The sequence below is a fragment of the Canis lupus genome, chromosome 4 (assembly GCF_011100685.1).
Source record: "Canis lupus familiaris isolate Mischka breed German Shepherd chromosome 4, alternate assembly UU_Cfam_GSD_1.0, whole genome shotgun sequence".
Lineage (NCBI taxonomy): Eukaryota > Metazoa > Chordata > Mammalia > Carnivora > Canidae > Canis > Canis lupus.
This window is the reverse complement of record NC_049225.1, coordinates 55,843,634-55,862,268: the sequence shown is the minus strand read 5'-3', so window position 1 is coordinate 55,862,268 and position 18,635 is coordinate 55,843,634. Positions and strand designations below refer to the sequence as shown.

At 48.3% G+C, this 18,635-nt stretch overlaps 2 protein-coding genes across 8 annotated transcripts in view; one reads left to right on the top strand and one right to left on the bottom strand.

The window, feature by feature from the left end:
* The window catches only part of LARP1 (La ribonucleoprotein 1, translational regulator), an 84,594-nt gene extending 80,356 nt beyond the window's left edge, over window positions 1-4,238 (top strand). For all 6 annotated transcript variants that reach the window (XM_038534947.1, XM_038534943.1, XM_038534944.1 and 3 more), the window contains one exon: window positions 482-4,238. In XM_038534947.1, the coding sequence (XP_038390875.1) occupies window positions 482-691 (210 nt within the window). In that variant the 3' untranslated portion in view covers window positions 692-4,238. The remainder of the gene's footprint in view (window positions 1-481) is intronic.
* Window positions 4,239-5,267: 1,029 nt separating this feature from the next.
* The window catches only part of FAXDC2 (fatty acid hydroxylase domain containing 2), a 28,075-nt gene continuing 14,707 nt past the window's right edge, over window positions 5,268-18,635 (bottom strand). Inside the window, exons 3-9 of one of the 2 annotated variants that reach the window (XM_038534949.1) lie at window positions 17,605-17,696; window positions 17,372-17,475; window positions 13,399-13,520; window positions 9,083-9,288; window positions 8,483-8,588; window positions 7,972-8,138; window positions 5,268-7,159 (exon numbers count right to left, since the gene is read on the bottom strand). In XM_038534949.1, coding sequence (XP_038390877.1) covers window positions 7,003-7,159; window positions 7,972-8,138; window positions 8,483-8,588; window positions 9,083-9,288; window positions 13,399-13,520; window positions 17,372-17,475; window positions 17,605-17,696 — 954 coding nt within the window. In that variant the 3' untranslated portion in view covers window positions 5,268-7,002. The remainder of the gene's footprint in view (window positions 7,160-7,971; window positions 8,139-8,482; window positions 8,589-9,082; window positions 9,289-13,398; window positions 13,521-17,371; window positions 17,476-17,604; window positions 17,697-18,635) is intronic. The other variant, XM_038534950.1, reaches the window with a different exon arrangement.

Here is an 18,635-nt window from a genome sequence, read left to right as displayed (position 1 = left end):
TGTAGTAATAAGACCTGTGTGCTCCCCAGTAGCATCTGCGTCTTTTGAGCTGAGACATCTCAGCATATTGCATGCTACATTTCATACATCATCACCTAAACAGCCATCCCTTCTCAGAAGGGGAGCAGAAACTTAGGTGGGTGATGGCCTGGGGTTCTGAGGTAGATGGGTCTAGTCTACTTTTTGCCACCAGTTATAAGCTATGGGACTCGGGGCAATTTATTTTTCTGTGCTCTACTTTTGGGATGATCATGTCTTCATCAAAGGGTGGTGTAGACCCCATGAGTGAATGTGCAAAAAAATAGCATGGGGCTTGGCATGTTGGCATGGGGATGTGCTTCATAAAACTGGTAATTAGTTTTTAAGGTTATACCTATTATCTACATTTGGCAGTAAGAAGCTAAGTCTCTAGAGAGCCCTGGCAAGGGAGGGGATTTGGTTAGAGGCCCCTTATCACCTGTGACTCCCTCCTCTGTTACAGCCCCCCATGGGTGAGGAGGGCAACCACAAGCGACACCCAGTGGCGGCAGGAGGTGGCGGCGGTGAGGGCAGGAAGCGGTGCCCCTCTCAGTCTTCCAGCAGACCCACCACCATGATCAGCCAACCCCCCACACCACCCACTGGCCAGCCTGTCCGGGAAGATGCCAAATGGACAAGCCAGCACTCGGACACACAGACTTTGGGAAAGTGAAAAGCCCCTTAGCCCTGGGGTTTTGGAGGGGGGGTTGGGGGGGGTGGGCGAGAGTCCATAGGGGTGCCCAGTCCCAGGAGAGGGGACAGAGAAGGGATAGGCCTGGAGTCATTAAGATGGGCCTTTGTGCTGAGTAGCAACGTGTACACCATTTGGGCTATCAGAGGTACTCCTGGGCAGGAGCCTCCACACACCTCCTTCCCCCTCCTCTCTCCATGACTCTTCTTCACATCCTAGCTTCTTCTAAGGGGGGGGGTAAGGGGGGAGATTTTTTTTATATATATATATATATATATATATCAAGTTTTAAATTATTGATAGTTCGTCTGGATTACCAAAATCACTCTGCAGCCCTGCCCGCGGCTGGTAGGCCGCAACCCTGGTTCCCACCCACAGCCTCCTCCTGCTCTCCCTCAAGCCAACTATGCAGCCCACAAGAAGGCCCTGTGGGCCCCATTGCCCAGCACTGTCCCATGGAAGGCTCTGGCAGCGTCCTTGGCCCCACGAGCACCAGCCCTTTGATCATCTGGGGCTTGCCATCACCATGTTCTCCCCCTGCTGTCCCCACCATGCCCTTCTGCCACCTTCTGGGAGAAGGAAACCAAAGGATCTAGAAGTGGGGGTGGGGGAAGGTTTCATCCTCTTCCCACCCCCCTCTCCCCATGCCCTTTACTCCCCAGCCCAGAGAGACGCTGCTCATACCAGAAAAGACTATTGAAAGATGATTTATTTTATTTTTCTCTGACCTTTCCATCCTTGGAAAAATGGAAAAAAAAAAAAAAAAAAGACAAAATCGACCATAAAAGACCAAAAAAATAAATCAGAAAACCCCCACCTAATCCATAGAAAGTGATGTCTTTCCCCTATCCTTGGATTTCGTTTTTTTGTTTTGTTTTGTTCTTGGAAATAATATTTTTTTAAAAGTTGCCTTATTGTGGAGCGGGAATCTGAAATACCCAAATGCCTGTTTTCCTCGGTGGAGTCAACTCGAAGAGCTCACCTTCTCTGGATGTGCCTGGGCTGGATTGGCTAGAATCTTTCTCTGGACTGAGTTGCATGTACAGTGCCTCCTGCCTGTAGGCAAGAGAGTTGAGGGCGGCTCAGGTCAGAGCCGTGCCCGAAATATCCCTGCTGTTGCATCGTTTGAAGCTGACGTCCTGTGTCTGTACACTGCTGCCACTGTCGTGTCCTCGCTCTGCTTGCTGTTGCTTCATGACAGGCCCTGTCCTGCCGTGACACCCTTCATCCTACCCTTGGAACCCCAAGGCCAAGTTTGCTTCAAACTGTTGAAGAAGAGCATTGGCCTGGATCTGGGACACACTTGGCCTCAGCCTGACCATCTCCCCCACCTCAAAGGGGAAAGGTGAACACCTGGCAGCTGAGGCTTGGAAATGTGTTGCCCTGAAAGATCTGAGACCTCAAGGAGGCTTTGTCTCATAAAAGGTGGAGAAGGATGCCATTCTCCTCCCTTGGGTCTGGTGGGGTCTCCCCATCTTGCATTCTCCCCTCTGCAAGCCACCTCTGCCTGCCCTCCAATTGACCCTGCCTGGGAACAAGGGATGAGGAGGATTTGGGGGCTGGGGGAATCCTGCCAGTTGGAGAAGCCCTGAGGCAGAAAGGTATATGTGGACATAGAGTATACCTGTCTTCTCTTCTCCAGCAACTGACTGTTTGGGTTGGGCTCTGAATGATAATGGAGTGGCTGGAGTCTCCTGGCATCCGGAGCTAGGAAGGGGTGACAAAGGACTGCCCCCCACAGATTGAGCTGTGTGGTGGGTATGGGCGTGGGGACATGTTCACCCCCAGTGGGGACCGGGACAGCACACAGAAGTTGATAGTAGTGTTGCTCCATTGCCGACACTCCCCCGGCCCTCTCTGTTGGGCCCAAGGATTGGGAGTAGGAGATGGTATCCCAGGCTGGCAAGGGCTTGCCTTCTGTCATGGGCACCTCATTGCTTTCGGCCTCTGCCCTTCCCCATCTCTGCCCTCCCTGTGGTTAGTACCCGGGAAGCCCACCTCAGTTCCTGTTACCTGGTTGTCCCAAAAGCCAAGGATGAGTGTCTGGTCTGTGCTCTAAAATGGGATCTAAGGCCTTTCCCTGCTGTCTGGTGCCTGCCCATGTTGTACCAGACGCTGGACTCCTGCACCCCCTCTTCCTTCCCTTTACCCCTTTCTATCCTTTGGGTCGCTTAGCCCTGTACTGTATCCAGCACCATAGAACCTCAGTGTTTGTCCTCTGCTGGGTTTGGGGGCACAAGGAAGCCTTGGGAGTGTGCAGAAAGGCTTTTCTTACCTAGAGTTTACTCCCAGGCCAGGGGGCTGCCATCCCCTCCCTGATCCTCCCACAGACACCCCAGAGAGAGGAAGCCCCTTTGGGGTGGGGAGGTGAGGATTTCATCTCAACACAGGCTGAGAATGAGGGGAGGGGGCTTTTTTTTCTTTCTTTCTTTCCTTTTTTTTTTTTTTTTTTTTTTTTTTTGTAACATGTTAGGAGTTAATGTTGCAAAGAGTAGTTTACATCTTCACTTTCTGAAGACACTTGAATTTAGGACCGACTTATCTGTGACAGGCATGCCAGGAGCGGCCAGAGCCATCAAGGCTTGCCGCTTCCTACCCCCCACACTCCCGTGGGGGTCCAAGATCTGAGACACAAAGCAGCAGCCTGCCCAAACCTTTCTGCTCATCCTGTACCCTTCCATGATTGGTCCATGCCAGTACGACCTTTGGGCATCGAACATCACAAGGTCTGTGTACCTCGGCCCTGCCAAGGGGCAGGTTTCTTTTGCCCTCTTATGAACCTGGGAGCAAATGCACTACCAGTAGAGAGTGGCTGCCTGGCCCTGCCCCAGCCTGGACCCCCCAGGGCTCAGATCCAGGTGTGGAGCCCTCATGTCAAAGTTGTTACATTTTTGTTTTGTTCCACTGTAGCTCTTTACCCACCCCACCCCCCTTCCCTGATTGATTTTACAAAAGTAAGCTGCTCAGATGGCCCAGGAAGTGGGGAGGAGGAGCAAGGAAGATGACTAGCTGGGGCAGGTGGGGGTGGGTTCGGTCTTGGGGGTTTTTTTTTGTTTTTTTGTTTTGCCAAAAAAGCCTGGGTACAGTGGTCTGGATCATCTGGTGCCCTCCTGAGTGGGACCCTGAAGTATGTATGTCCTGTGTGGAAGGGTCCCTGGATTTGCCCCAGCCCCCACCCTCTCCTTCAGCCATGTTGATGGCAGAGGCAGAGAAGATCAGAACTTATAGCCCATTTCTCACTGGAGAGGAAAACTTGTCATCTGGCTTTGCGGAGAAGGTTCCACCTTATGCTCATAGTACATTATCTTTACCATGTGCTAGGATATCACATTTAAAAGGACAAAAAAAATGTAAAATACTTGAATGAGCTTGTATTATAACATTAATATTATTGAGAGTATCTGCTTTCCAGGCTGAAGTGATTCATTCATTATTCTAGTCCTGCTTTAGTCCTTTGTAATTTGTGGTAATTATGCTTTTCTTTTTAATACAAAAAAATGTATAAAAATAAAAACTTGAAAAGGCAAAATACTGGCTGGTCTCCCATCTGGGGTACAGCTCTTGAGGGATGGAGCCTGGTTAGGGTTCCCTCAGATTCAGGGGAACCCTGCACTCAAAATATGTACATGGAAACTTTGGAGGGCTCTGCCTTTGGGCTTTTGAGGAATCTGCCTAGGGAATGGACTCAAGGCTACTAATGAATGCATCCAGGTGAACTCAGTGGTTTTAAGAGTTTCTTCCAGGCTTGAATTCACATCCACCTTGTGTCTTAAATGAGACATGGCAGCTCTAGTCAGTGCTACAGAATGGAGAGCTGCTGGTCCAACAATTCCAGGGTTTTTGCCTACTTGCCTGGCTCCCAGGATTTCTATCCTCTGGCTGTGACCTGGCATCTTGTAAGGAGTTAGCCAGGAAGGTTGCTCTGATTCCAACAGGAAGGCCAGCACAGCCCCTCAGCAGACAGATTTCTTGCTGCTAGGGTACAAAGGAGTAACAGTTCACCACTCTGTGGCCTTAGAGGAATCCAGGTCAGCTAGCAAGCCCTGAAGATTGAAGCTAGGAAAGGATGGAAAGATGAATACACCCCACCCCACCCATGACTGGCCCGCCCATGGGCTGTTGGTGGCTTTCCCTGACCCGGGTGAGGCCAGGTGCTGGCAGTAGTAACATTCTGAATGCCAGTCTGGCCTGGATGTAGAATTAGAAAACTAGAAGTGAGGCATGGCTTGCTTGCTCATTAATCTGACCACTGTCTCTCATGCCTGGCACTTGAGCATCCCATCAGAAATGTTTTTCCAAGAGAATCCCACCATACCTCAGGTGGGCAGGACTATTGACAGGACCACCAATAGTCTCTAGGCTGAAAGAGTTTAGGAGGTTGTAGCCAGGGCTTGTGCTGAAAGATTTGGGGCCGGGAAGATAGACCCCACCTCTGCAACCTGGTAGGAATGCTCGTTAGGCCACTGATGGCTTAATTGCACTACTGTGGCTCCCAGATGCCACATGATCAGGAACATTGGAACTGGTCACGTCGTGGAGAGAAAACACAAGAACCTACTGGAATTAAAGAGATCCGTTTATTTGCAATATATCCTATCCCTTGGTCTTCTGGGAATTTGGAGACCTCAGCCTTTTCTTAAGCCTGACTTGTTCACCCACCTCAGGTCCACTCTGTTTGATGAAGAGATTAGGGCTGAGACCCCCTGTCAGACTGCCAAAGGGATGAGAGACTGACAGCCGCTTGGTCCTCTACAGTACTTCCAAGTCTAAAGACCTCACAGGGGAAGGAAGGCATCTGCTCTTCCTCTTTGTGCACACTACTCATTCCCTATCCTTACAAGTAAACTGAAGATGGGCTGTTTTCGAAGTGTTTATTCCTAAGAGCAGGTTGTGAGTACGGGCCAGCAGCTGTGAAAACCTAAAGCGTTGGTGCACCAAAAGCTGTACTTCAAGCTCATGGCATGGGTGTCCTGGGGATAGGGCCAGGTAGGTCCATGAAGGCCAGAGGATGGTAGGTGGGGTTTGGAAAGCCAAGGAGGACACTGGTAAGTACCCAGCTGGTCTATCAGCAGGTCTGGGGTCGAAGGGCCAATAAGAAGGAAGGAGTCTTAGATCTGCTTGGAGACTTGGCCCTATCCAATGTTAAGGTATTTTATAAAACTGGATGGTTTTCTTGATGTAAGTGAAAGTAGCTGGTATTTGGTGGCTTTTCAAACCAAAGAGTGGTCCTCAAATTTTTTCCAGGAGCTGCAGGGTTCCTGACAATGTCTAGCTGCTGAGGGAAGGCCAGGCTGGGAACTGCCGCAACCCAAGAAGCTCTTTGGGTTTTTAGAGAATAAGGTTCCTGACAAAGTTTCATTTGAAATAAATGGTGTTGAGACAACTAGCTAATCATTTGGGGAAAAGTGAGGGTTTTGCCTTTTGGTCAGCCATGTTTTTCTTGCCTTCTCATTGGAGGAAGAAGGTTCTAGCCTCCTCAGTTGGGTGTCCCCAAAGGTCAGGAAATCGGAACCTTCCCTCTGGATAAAAGGGCCTCCAGCTTAGCAGGTCAACAGGGCTTGACCTGTGGTTTCTGGGTTTCCATGTGTGACTGAAGGTAGGTGTTGAGGTTTGGTCTGCACCTCTTTGATATCTCAGTTTTAATCCATGGAGGAACTCGCTGTGATTAGCATTTTTCTTTTCATAGAGGGATGGGGTTTGCAGTGGGCAGAGTTGAAATGAGGTCTTTGTTAGCTGACTCGCAAGTGTGTGTGTGTGTGTGTGTGTGTTGGCAAAGAGAATGTCTTGGCTCTGGCCAGAGTAGGGTATGAGAAAAGTTTTGTGGGACAGGAAGGGGCAAAGCAATACCTTCTGGCTCCCTCACCCCTTAGCACCAGGAAGAGCTCTCCCTGGAATTGGCAGTAGCTTCCAGTCTCACTGCCACCTTCACATTCTCTGTGTCTTGCTAGGCCATAAAAAGTTCATCTGGAGTCCTCTCTCCCCTTCCACAGCAAAGGACCAGGGGGACTCTCCAGGAGCGCTTTTAAAGGTGGTTTCTTCCTTCTCACTAGCTTCCATCTGGGGAGCTGCTTTTTCCCTTTCTTTAAGCCCACCCTTGGTCCTTCTGAGGAACAGCAGGGGAGCCCTGGCCCCATCCTTGGCCCTGCTTTTCTAGGAAGCTGAGCTAACCCCCTGCCTCAGTGATGCTGTCATTAGAAAGTGCATGGCTAAAGAGCAAATTCGGGGCATTAAGGATATCTTGGGCCACCTTAGTCCACTGAGGGGGACAGCCAGGGTGGCCATTGGGCCTTCTCTCACTCCATTTTCTTTGGGGGATCCGGGATGCTCTCAGACAGTGGGGTGAGGCCCAGCAGGAGGATGTGTCTCTCGTAGGCCTTAGTCTGCTTAAACAATGTGTCAGTCCCATGGAGGTGGTCTAGCACCCCCAGCACCCCATAGCACTGGTTGAACCTAGAGGAGAGAGAAAAGTACGGGAGGTTGGTGTGCTGATCTCCTTTTCATTTGCACCAGCCTCATTTCTAAGCCCTCCTACCCCAGACCCATCCCCAACCATGCTGACTACCTACACCAGAAGGTCCCAGGGAGTTGTACACAACTCCTAGGGGCACTCCGTACTGAAAACCTAGGACCTTCCTTTGGAAAGCTATGTGAATCTTATGCACACAAGTCAACCTGTGGCAGAGCTTGGCTTTCTCAGGTAGGTTTAGGGATTACTTCCATCAGAATCCCCCAGAACATGTATTAAAATGCAGATTTTCAAGTCCTGCTGCCCCCCATACTTTGATTCAGCATATGTGGAGTGGGACCCAAGAATCTGCATTTTATCAAGGAATCTCAGGTGCTTATGGTGCTGGAGGTTCTTAGACCACACTTAGAAAAGCCTGGAGGTTTTCAGAGAATGCACAACTCCCCTTGAATTGCGTGCGGTATTTTTATGTGGATATGCATTTTCTGACAGTGTCCACAGCTTACATTTGACACTTAGAGGGCCCATGACCTAAGTAAAGGTTAAAAACCCACAGCTGGAGGAAGACCTGGTGTTAAAGAAAAGAGCAAGGAAAAAGAAAAAAAAAAAAAAAAAAAGAAAGAAAAGAGCAAGGTGATCTGGGTCTAACATCATTTTCCCAACATCCAGGCCTCTCCCTCCACTAGCACCAGCACATTGAAACTGAGACCCCCAGGGTCATGTCTATTCCTGGAAGTTCCAGGAGTGAAGGTGAAGTCTACTGCCCCAGGACTCACAGTGGGGAAGGAGGCCTTACTTGAGATGGTGGTAGTCATGGAATTCAGGTGAAGGCAGGAAAGGTAGGTGGTAGCCACAGTGGGAAATGGTGGTGATGATGAGGGCCAAGGAGAACCACATGGTGATAGAGGACAAGTGGGAGCCCATTAGTATGGGACCCACCATCACTGGCAGCGTGTTGGAGACCTGCAAAAGGAGGGCTGTTTGAAGGTGGGCCCCAAGAGACCGGCTGGGTGTCCACTTTGCCCCAGGGTAGTATCAGGAAGACACTACTCAGCTCTGGAGAAGCTGAAAGAGTTGCAGACCCTTGATTTGCTGGAGGCATTCAGCTTTATAACTTTGGGACAAGTTACTGTTTGCAACAACTTATATTGGGCATCTTGCACAGACTAGGTCAACAATAAATGGTAGTTGCTGAGTGGTAAGAAGAGAGAAGGGGCCACTGTCGGCTACTTCTCTGTGGGAGGCCTTAGGGAAGGTGGTTGGGGCCCTTTGCCCATTGGCTCTGGAGAAAGCAGAGCTCTACTGACCACATGCTCGATAGGGTGGGCGTAGAAAGAGATCACGCCAATGGGAGCTGTCCACTCGTGGTGTTTCTTGTGGATTTTCTTGTAGAATGTTGGGTGGTGAAGGAGCCTGGGGAAATAGTTAATAGGTAATAATCTGCCAATCTCCCTTTTCCCTTTCCCACCAGGCCATGAGAAACCCAAAGTAGGAGCTATGAGTTCCACCCATGGAGCAAAGTTGCAAACACACTCGACTGGAGATCAGACCTGCCTTCGAGTTCTAACCCCACCTCTTATGCTGCACAAATTGGGGGTGGGTTACTTTGCTTCTTTCTACCTCAGTTGTACTAGCTGTGGGGATGGTGTCCACAAAGGATTCAATAAGGAAACCAATGGGAAACTGCCCCTCTGCACACAAGAATGCAGAAGGCTCTGGAAATTTTTCAGTTGCTTCAAGTTTTTGGTTGTGGAACAAATAGTTGTGTCAATGTTAACTAAGAGGATGCTTTTGAGGCCAAGTGATATTGGTCTTACACCTACAAGTCTGAGGTCTCAGTTTCCTCCCTTAAAAGTGAGCCCTAGGAGAGCAAGGAGCCAGCTATGCTTGGGCAGGGACCCACTCACCGGTGTGAGTAGTAGAACAGGACTTCCTCGATCAGAGTGAAGACGGTCAGCTCCAGGAGGAACCAGTGGAAGGTGGGTAGCTCTCGGCGGCAGGGGTCTCCCCACAGCTTGAGGACGGGATAGAGGAGAACCACCATGGGCAGAGAGATCATGTACTGGTTGAAGAGAACTGTGCGGATAGACCGGCGTAGTTTCTCAGCGTCCACCTGCCAAGGCAAGAAAGGAGGGAGATGAACAAGAGAGTGAGAAGGTCTTTCCCTTCTAGACATGGCTTCACTGTGACCCACTCACAGGAGGCCCTCAGTCTGGAGTGGATGCTAGGTCTGACGTTTGGCCATAGCCAGCAGCTCCTGACTACTGCCCAAGCCCTGAGGTGTGACCATGTGGCAATACTGCTTTTGGAAACTCCCTTCTCAGCAGCGTTCCACCAGCCTGAGCCTGCCTTCTCCTTCCTGCTGCTGTTACCACTGTTCTCCCCATGTCTCTGGCCAGGCCCAGACGTATTCCTGACAGGTATCTCAGGGTGCCTCCAGGGTGCTTAGAGAAGGCTGTCAACTCTTAGGTTGATACCCTTTTTTCAGTCTTTGAGCCCCTCCTCATCCGCAGAGGCTTGCCCATGATCAGGTGCAGAGATCAAGGTCTGCCTCCTCATGTGGCCCAGCCTCACTGGACTAGGCCGAGTGAAGAGAGGTGAGCCAGAGAGCTTCCTGTGCAGCCTCTTGACTAAACTTCCTGTGACCTGGTCTTCCTAGTTCTCATGGTGGGGCTGTCAGGATGGGGACCTGCCTGAGCATTCTCTCCAGGTTTTCTTTGGATAGCTGGCCCCAAATCGCATACCCCACTGAGCCTCAATATTATAGCCAGCATTTGCCCAAGAATTAATATCTGACCCTTCCCTCCCTCAGAGCACTGGGGCTCCCCAGGATAGCCCCTTGACCATGGGTCACTTCCTGGGCCCTGATGAACTGGTTTGGGATTGGTCAGAAGTGATTTCTCCCTGAGTTGCCTCCGGGAACTGGAGGGGTTCTAGCTGCAAGGTAAGGCTGAGTTCAGAGTGGTCCTCAGACTCCAGGCCTTGCTCTTCCTTCAGCTTTTGCAGGCGCTGCATGAACTAACGGACTTGAATCCAATCTCCAAGCTTTCAGTTCCAGCCCCATGGTGAAGCCAGGTCTGGCCAGCCTGGTTTGAGAGCACCTGTAGATGAAGCCATACCACTCTTCTAGAAACCCTGACCAAGGGGGGGGGGTGTCACATATGTTTACATTTACATTTACTCACCTGATTTTTTTTTTTTTATTTTATTCATGGCAGACAGAGAGAGAGAGACAGAGAGAGAGACAGAGGGAGAAGCAGGCTCTGTGCAGGGAGCCTGACGCGGCACTCGATCCCGGGTCTCCAGGATCACATCCCAGGCTGAAGGTGGCACTAAACCGCTGGGTCACCAGGGCTGCCCTACTCACCTGATATTTTGAGCACCCTCTACGTTGCAGGTGGTGTCCTATGTGCTGGGAATTGAGCAATGAGCCAAAGAAAGATTCTTTCCCTCACTGAGTTTATGTTCCTGGCACCAATAATTTTAAATAGGATAATCAGGGTAAGCTTTGTGGAGATGGTGAGATTTGAACAAAGAGATGAGGAAGGTGAGGGCAAAGATCCTTGGGCAGAGAGTCTTCAGCCCAAGGGCTGGTCATCTAGAAGAGTGGCCCTGCCGTGAACTCAGACTGGGGAGGTTGTGGGTGGCAGTCTTTGAAGGGATGATCAGAAATTCTCTTGGGGACATGTTGGATTGGAGATGTCAAAGAGGCACCTGGCAATCTGAGCCTGGAATTCAGAAGAGAGTGCTGGGCTAGAGACAGAAATTTGTGAGCTGTGGGCATATTGTATTTAACGTCATGGACTGTATTTAACGTTATGACCCTGGAGGAGATAAGTGAGGGAGTGAAGACAGAACTGAGGAGCAAGGCCTGAACCCCAGGACACTTAGGATGAAGAGGCAGGGGAGAGGAGGAGAGACCAGAAGGAAGACCATGAAAGAGTGGCCACTGAGATGAGAGGAAAAGCAGAGAGGCCAGGTAGAACAGGTAGCAAGAATGTGTAAACAAGCAGCTGTGGAGGCACACAGGCCAGGAGTAAGGGAGATGAGCCTGAGGCCACATCCCGGGACCCTTGCCCAGGGCAGCAGAGGAGGAGCAGTGGGGGTGAAGGCCTGGCCAGAGGAGGCGCACAGGAGAGGTGAGATGATGGCTTTGTGGTAATTTAGGAGCTATTGGCTGAGAGACTTAGGGTGAGGTTTGTAATGTCTGGAACTTACTTTCAAATGGTTAAGCTAAAAATGAGAGATGCATACATATTTCTATTTTTACATATAGATAATGCAAATCCTGTAAAATGTTTAAAACCGGTGAATCTAGGTGGTGTGTGAGCGATCACTATACTACGTTTCTCAACTTCTGTATCTACGCTTACAAAATTTTTCGTAATTACAAAATGTTGAGAGAACAGAGTGGACAGAGAGGAACTGGAAACTACAGACAACTTTCTCAAAGAGCCTAGTCGCAGGTACTGCTGGTAGGCTGATGTGGAGGAAGTCTGGGATTTCTCTCCTGCCTGCCCCTGCGGGGGGTGTGAGAAGGGAGGAGAGGGTACAGACCTGCTAACCAGGAGAGTGTGACAGCAAACAGAGCAGGCACCGGACCTAGAATTCAGAGGACAGAATTTGGAGGATGGGGCCCTGGCTCTGCTTCCCAGCAACACTCTGACCTTGAGCTAGTCTAGTCATTGCGCCTTTCTGAGCTCAGCTTCTGCAAAATGCAACCAGACCTTCCCTGTGTGGCTCTCCAACCACTGTAGACCATTACAAGGAGTGTTGTCATGGTAGGTGATACTCTTGAGAGCTGATGTCTCAACCACCAGGATGGTGGTTGAGAGGATGAGCCCTGGGGTCAAAGAGCTTGAGTGTGAATCATCTACCCATGTCACACCTGAGCCCGATTCCTCACCTGAACCATGAGGGTTATTACAGTACTTGACCTTGAAGACCAAGGCATTAGAGCCTGGTAAGGAGAATGCCGTGGTCTGACAGATAAAGGGCTCTTAACAACCAAGGCTGGCTTAGACACTTAGGCTCCAGTCAGTCCATGCCTGCCAAGCTGGACCTGGAGGAAGCCCCCCAGCTGGCTGGCAGTTAATCTCTCAAGTGTGCGGGGCCGTGAGCCTGGCTGGCAGCTCTGGTTCAAGAAGAGGATATCCTGGGATGCCTGGGTGGCTCAGTGGTTGAATGTCTGCCCTCAGCTTGGGGCATGATCCCAGAGTCCTGGGATCGAGTCCCACATCAGGCTTCCCATAGGGAGCCTGCTTTTCCCTCTATGTGTCTGCCTCTCTGTGTGTCTGTCATGAATGAGTGTGAATGAAACCTTTAAAAAAGAAGAAGTAGAAGAAGAAAGAAAGAAGAAAGGAAGAAAGAAGAAGGCTATTCCAAGAGCCTTGGTCAAGGGCATTCTGCTTTCTGGAGGGCTGGGCTGGGGCAGAGTGCTCTGAATGCTGAGATGAGCCACCTAGGCACCTTGGCAGATAATTAAAAGATGATTGTCTTCTCTGGGAAAGGAGCCAAGATGTGGTTTGGGTGGAGCTGGGGAAAGATTCTGAGTTTAAGAATGAACTTCTTGTTGTGTAAGGAAAGGCTCTTGGAGGTTGTCAGAGCACTGAGCTGGTGGCTGGGCTCAGGGCACAGTGGGGCTCACTTCCAGCGCTGTGTTAAGTTGAAAATGTGTGTACTGGCCTTCTCTCCCTTACTGGGCCTTGTAAGCAGAGTCCAGGCCTTGTTTCTTGTGGATAAGCTATGCACCAGCAGTTGAACTGAATGTTGGGAAGGAGGACCTGTTTAAAAACCAGCCACAGCCTACACATTCAGACCCCATTATGTCAGCAGCCATGTCCCTCATGACCCCTGTCATCCACGCTTTTGGCATCCAGCCATTGCTATCCCTACCCCAGTGGCTGAGTGGGGAGCTGCCTGACATCTCCAAACTCAGCCCAGTAGCAGGCTGAGCCCATCAGCTTGGTTCCCAAAATGCTGACTGCAGTGCTGTGGGGTGGTGCAGGGAGGCACAGAGCCAGGGTGGGGAATCAGCAACATTCATCTGAGATCTGGGGCAGATTATTTCTTCTCTCTAATCTTCTCAGTTGGGGGAGCCTTGTACACAATAACTTGGCTCACAGTGGCCATGCTTTCTCCTAGGCCTGCAGTGAGCATTTTGAGTGTGGCTTCGGCTCTTGCTTTCTCTGCTTTGCTCAGGAGAAACCACAGCAACACTTACTGGTTCATTCTTGCCGACCTGAATTCGGTAGCGAGAGATGAAGTTAGGTTTTCCAGTTGTATCAACCACCAGTAGAAACCCATTGAAGCTCCAGAAGAGCAGACCAGGTACTTGGATGGCACCTAAGATGGGGAAGCAGAAGGAAACAATCAGGGGACTTCAGGTTCTTGCAGCACATGTATTAACTGAACACAAGCTTGAATGTGACTAAGGCTGCTAAGACTGTCACACAGAATTGTAGATAGTCCCTTGCCAGGGAGTCTTGGTGCTCTGGGCCAGAGGGCCTATCTTTTGTCCTGGGGTGACCCAGCTAACTGGGGGAACTTAGGCAGGTCACTTAAGGAGGGTCTCTTTTCTTTTCTTTTTTAAAGATTGTATTTATTTATCTGAGAGAAAGAGATAGCAAAAGAGAAAGCATGAGCAACGGGGAGAGGGAGAAGCAGGCTCCCCACTGAGCAGGGAGCCCATCCCTAGGCTGGATCTCAGGACCCTGGGATCATGACCTGAGCAGAAGGCAGATGCTTAACCAACTGAGCCACCAGGTGCCCCTCTATTTTCTTAGTTGTAAAATGGAGGCCACAACCTTCTAGGTGGTTGAGGACCCCCCGCCCCAGAAAAAAGTTAAACATAAATAAAATTTATATTTATAATAAATATATAATCTACATAATACAATAGTGGATAAATAAACTACAAATAAATTTAGGTTGATATCTGGGAGTCTGTGCCCATTAAACATTTTATGAATTCCCAAGGAAGGGACAAGAAGAGGAAGTGCTTGGTAGGATACAGTCCCCAATGAGCACTGGACTAGGAGTCAGGAACCTAATCCCTATGGCCCTACTAACTGAGCAGCGGGACTTCAGGCATCTAGTGAGCAGCTCCCAAAGTGGAAAACTCCTCTTTCAAGGCGCTTCTTGGTTAAACAATGTTCAGACACTGCTCTATTGGAGAGCCATGATCCAGACTAGTGTGCTAACAGCTCTAATAATTCCTGCAGCAGAGAAACCTATTTAGCTTTGTTAAATTCACCCTTTGGGCAGCCCAAGTGGTTCAGCGGTTTAGCACCGCCTTGAGCCCAGGGTGTGATCCTGGAGTCCCGGGATCGAGCCCCACTTTTTGGGCTCCCTGCATGGAGCCTGCTTCTCCCTCTGCCTGTGTCTCTGCTTTTCTCTCTCTGTGCGTCTCTCATGAATAAATAAATAAAATCTTTAAAAAATAAGATAAATGGCCTTTCCTGGTCTTTTTTTTTTTTTTTTTTTTTTTAACCCAGAAACTCTGTTTTCTCAGAAAACCGATCTGATGGCCACGCATCCTTGTTTGCCCTGGACAGTTTCAGTTTACATCAGGCAGTCTGGCATAATTATTAACAACAGCTCATTTACTCTCACAAAAGTCTCTTTGGATAATGAATTGTATGGTCACCCCACCCATTCACATCCCACAGCACTGATGTTCTGCAGGATACTTTAGAAAATGCTGATTGAGACTTAAAATTTAGATAAGGCTTTCTTTGCTCCGCATCCCACTTTCCTGTAAAGTCCTCCCAAGTATCTCTGATCTCTGACTGTGGACAAACAAGCACTTTGTCCACCCTGATTGGCAGTTATTCAAATGATAATACAATGTTACCTAACTCTTGCACTATTAACTTTGTCCATGTTTTGCCTCCTCCTTCTAAATATCTCAAAGGGCAAAGGCATTTGACTTAATTCTGTGTATCCTTCTGGCTCCCACCAGAAACCCCAGAGCTTGTGCCAGTTGGGACCTGAAAAATACTTGGCCAGCACTGTGGGGAAATATGACAAACACATATCTTAGCAATTTGGCAGTATCCAAGGGAAAAAAAAGAGGGTGCTAGGAAAAAAAAAAAAAAAGGAAAAAGGACACACATGTCTATACACATATACATTTATTACCTATTTTTTTAAAAATCACAATAGAACACTGATGGAGCCTGAATGTCCATTAATAGGAAATGGAGTAAATAGATTAGAGTATCTCTATTCAATGGACTAGACAGGGCAGCTTAACATAGTCAGTTTATACTGACAATAGAAAGATGTCCACAATCTGTTCAATGAAAAAAGAATAGTTAAAAAAATAGTTGGTGTCTTAGAAGTTCAACCGTATATCCAATATAGAAGAGATTTATACTAATATATTCACTATGGTTATTTCTTAGATATATGAGAGTGGGTGGTTTTCACTTTTTTTTTTTTTTAAGATTCTGTTTATTCATGAGAGACACAGAGAGAGAGAGAGAGAGAGGCAGAGACACAGGCAGAGGGAGAAGCAGACCCCATGCAGGGAGCCCGATATGGGACTCTGAGCCACCCGGGTTACCCAATTTTCACTTTCTTTATGCTTACTTGAATTGTCTGATTTTTATTTTTTAACAATGAACATGCATTTACTTTTATTCTCAGAAATTGCACGCTTTCTTATTTGGAAAAATAAAAATGTTAGGTTGGTGATTGCCTAGTGGCCCATCCACCAAGGTGGCTGCCTACTTGTAGATCCAAAGGCTCCTTGAGGAATACAGAAAAAAGCCCCAACAAGAGAAGATCTGGAACTTTTTTCCCCGCTGTAACACTTAAAATTGCAAATATTGGGATCCCTGGGTGGCTCAGCGGTTTAGCGCCGCCTTCAGCCCAGGGCGTGATCCTGGAGTCCCAGGATCGAGTCCCATGTCGGGCTCCCTGCAGGGAGCCTGCTTCTCCCTCTGCCTGTGTCTCTGCCTCTTTCCCTCTCTCTGTCTCTCATGAATAAATAAATAAAATCTTTAAAAAAATAAAATCTAAAATTGCAAATATTTTGCTTCTTCATATTTGCTTATCATTGGGGGAAAGTCGTTTTCCCATAATTGTAACAGAAACATATCAAATGTTTCCCCACCACTTCCCGCATATATGTTGGCAATCTGCATTGTTCTTTTCAATGATTTCAATGACAACTTGCACTGAACCTGCCATATTTAACGTTTAGCCTGCTTTCAGAGTTCTTCCAGCTGAAAACATTTGTCAGGAACATTTTATTTGTACTTTTGCTTTGTGACAACTGGCACTGGCAATTTTTTTTTAATCTCCCCTTCTAGACTGTGACATAGTTTTTATTTTTATTTTTTAAGATTTATTTATTTATTTTGAGAGAGAGTGCACGTATGGGTTGGGGAAAGGTGAGGAGGAGGCGTGGTAGGGGGAGGAGCAGAGGGAGGAAAGGCAGAGCATCCCAACCAGACTCCCCACTGGCCACCCGAGTCTAAAGCAGTGCTCCATCCCAGGACCCTGAGATCATGACCTGAGCCAAAATCAAGAGTTGGACGCTTAAACGACTAAGCCACCCAGGTACCCCTGTGACATAGTTTTTTAAATGAGGTAAATATTTCATCTTAAATATCTCTATATCCTCCATAAAAATTCGGCACAGAGTAACATTAATAACGAACCTGTGATTGAGGATGTTCACTAACTGTAGATAATGCTGTTATAAATATCTGTGTTGAAATGCTTGTTTTCTTCCACATTTTCTTTGGCTTTTTGTGAGTCATTCACACTATCTGTAAATATTTATTAAGTGACCACTTGCTGTCAAGCGCAGAGAGCTAGATTACACCAGGTATGAAGACACAGTCTCACAGGAGATAGAGCAGCTCTCTGTGCTCGTGGGCCTGGCATCCAGAAGCAGGATTCTGACTCTAAACATGCATTCATTTTCACACATGCTGTTTCTTTTTTTCTTTTTCTATTTTTGGGGAGAGGGGAGTCTCCAGTTCTCTTTTTAGACATCTTTAAGCATCCATTTCAGATTGCCTATGATGAGCACTCTTTGGGATTACCACTGTCTTAAGCTTAAAGTCTTCATTCTTTGGGATGAGGAGCTGAGAATTCTCAAAAGTAGAGAAGAAAACAATAGAAAAAGAGCCTATAATCATGTCCCCAAACCCTAAATGCTAGTGGTCTGGGAACCTCACCTATAAAGTAGAGCATCCACTCCATCCCTTCGAATGTAGACAGCAGCTTCTCCCACTGGGCTTGCCAAAAGTAGCCAGAAGCACCCCAAAATCTCTGAAGATGCCTTGGAAGAAAAATCATTCAGGTTTCTGGGCGCAGACTGGTGGGTGGACAGCTCCTTACCTCATGCTCTGCCTCCAGACCAGCACACTTGGCCCCACGTCCTGAATCAAAGCTGGTGGTGCAGACTCACCAGGTGACTGAGTTCCAGAAGGCCACCAGCAAGAGAAGGCCAGAGCCCAGGATGAAAGCTGTCCTCCTCATGGAGCCCCAGATGTGTCCCTCCTGGAGGAGGACAAGAAGGTATCAGGCCCCAAGGAAGCCTTCTGATGTCACAGGCAGCTCGTACTGAGTCCTGGCACAGATAGTGTGGGATCAGGATCTCAACCACATCAGCATCACACCTCTGCTGACCTTTTCCCAGCCTCTATGGGAGGTTCTTTCTTATCAAGAGTTCCCGGGCTGTATATGGGTGTGTTTATGAAAATAAGAATTCAGGTTGGGGGAGGGAAGAGAACAAACCTGATTCCAAAAAAACTAGCAGTCAGTTCTGTCACCCCAAGAAGGACAGGTGAGCCTTCCACAGCAGTGGGGCTTCAGCACCAGCCCTCCCGTGGGAACAGAGACGTCCATTATCTATGCACTGGAATCACCTGGGAGCTTTTAAAACATCCCAATGCCCAAGGTCCTCCCCGACCTGATTACATAAGAGTCTCTAGGGTGAGACCTGAGCCTCTGTGTTTTTTAAAGCTCTCCTACTAATTCCAGTGGGCAGGCAAGGCTGAGTCAGCCATCGCAGAAAGATCTGCAGAATCTGTTCATGGGCCAGAACTCTTTCCCCATCCCCATCACCCACTTGCTGGCAAAGAAAACAATGAATGAATACGTGTTCTGACTTTTAATAATTCCTCTGCTTCTAGTGAGATGAGCCTGGGCTGCCAGCTGGACAGGATAATGAAAGGCAAAGAACAGACCTCTGGCAATCACCGAGAGGTCCCTTACCTAGTCTCTTCCAAAAGTCTAAAGTAGAGATCATAGCAGGCTCACTGATCAAACAAGGTACAATTAGGAGAAGGAGAATACTGGCTACCAGTTGTCACCAACTTGCATTGTACAATGGACAGAAATGACAGATGTCCCTTGCATCTTATATTTCTTTTTTTTTTAAATAGAAATATACATCTTCTATTTCTTTTTTATTTTTAAATATTTTATTTATTAATT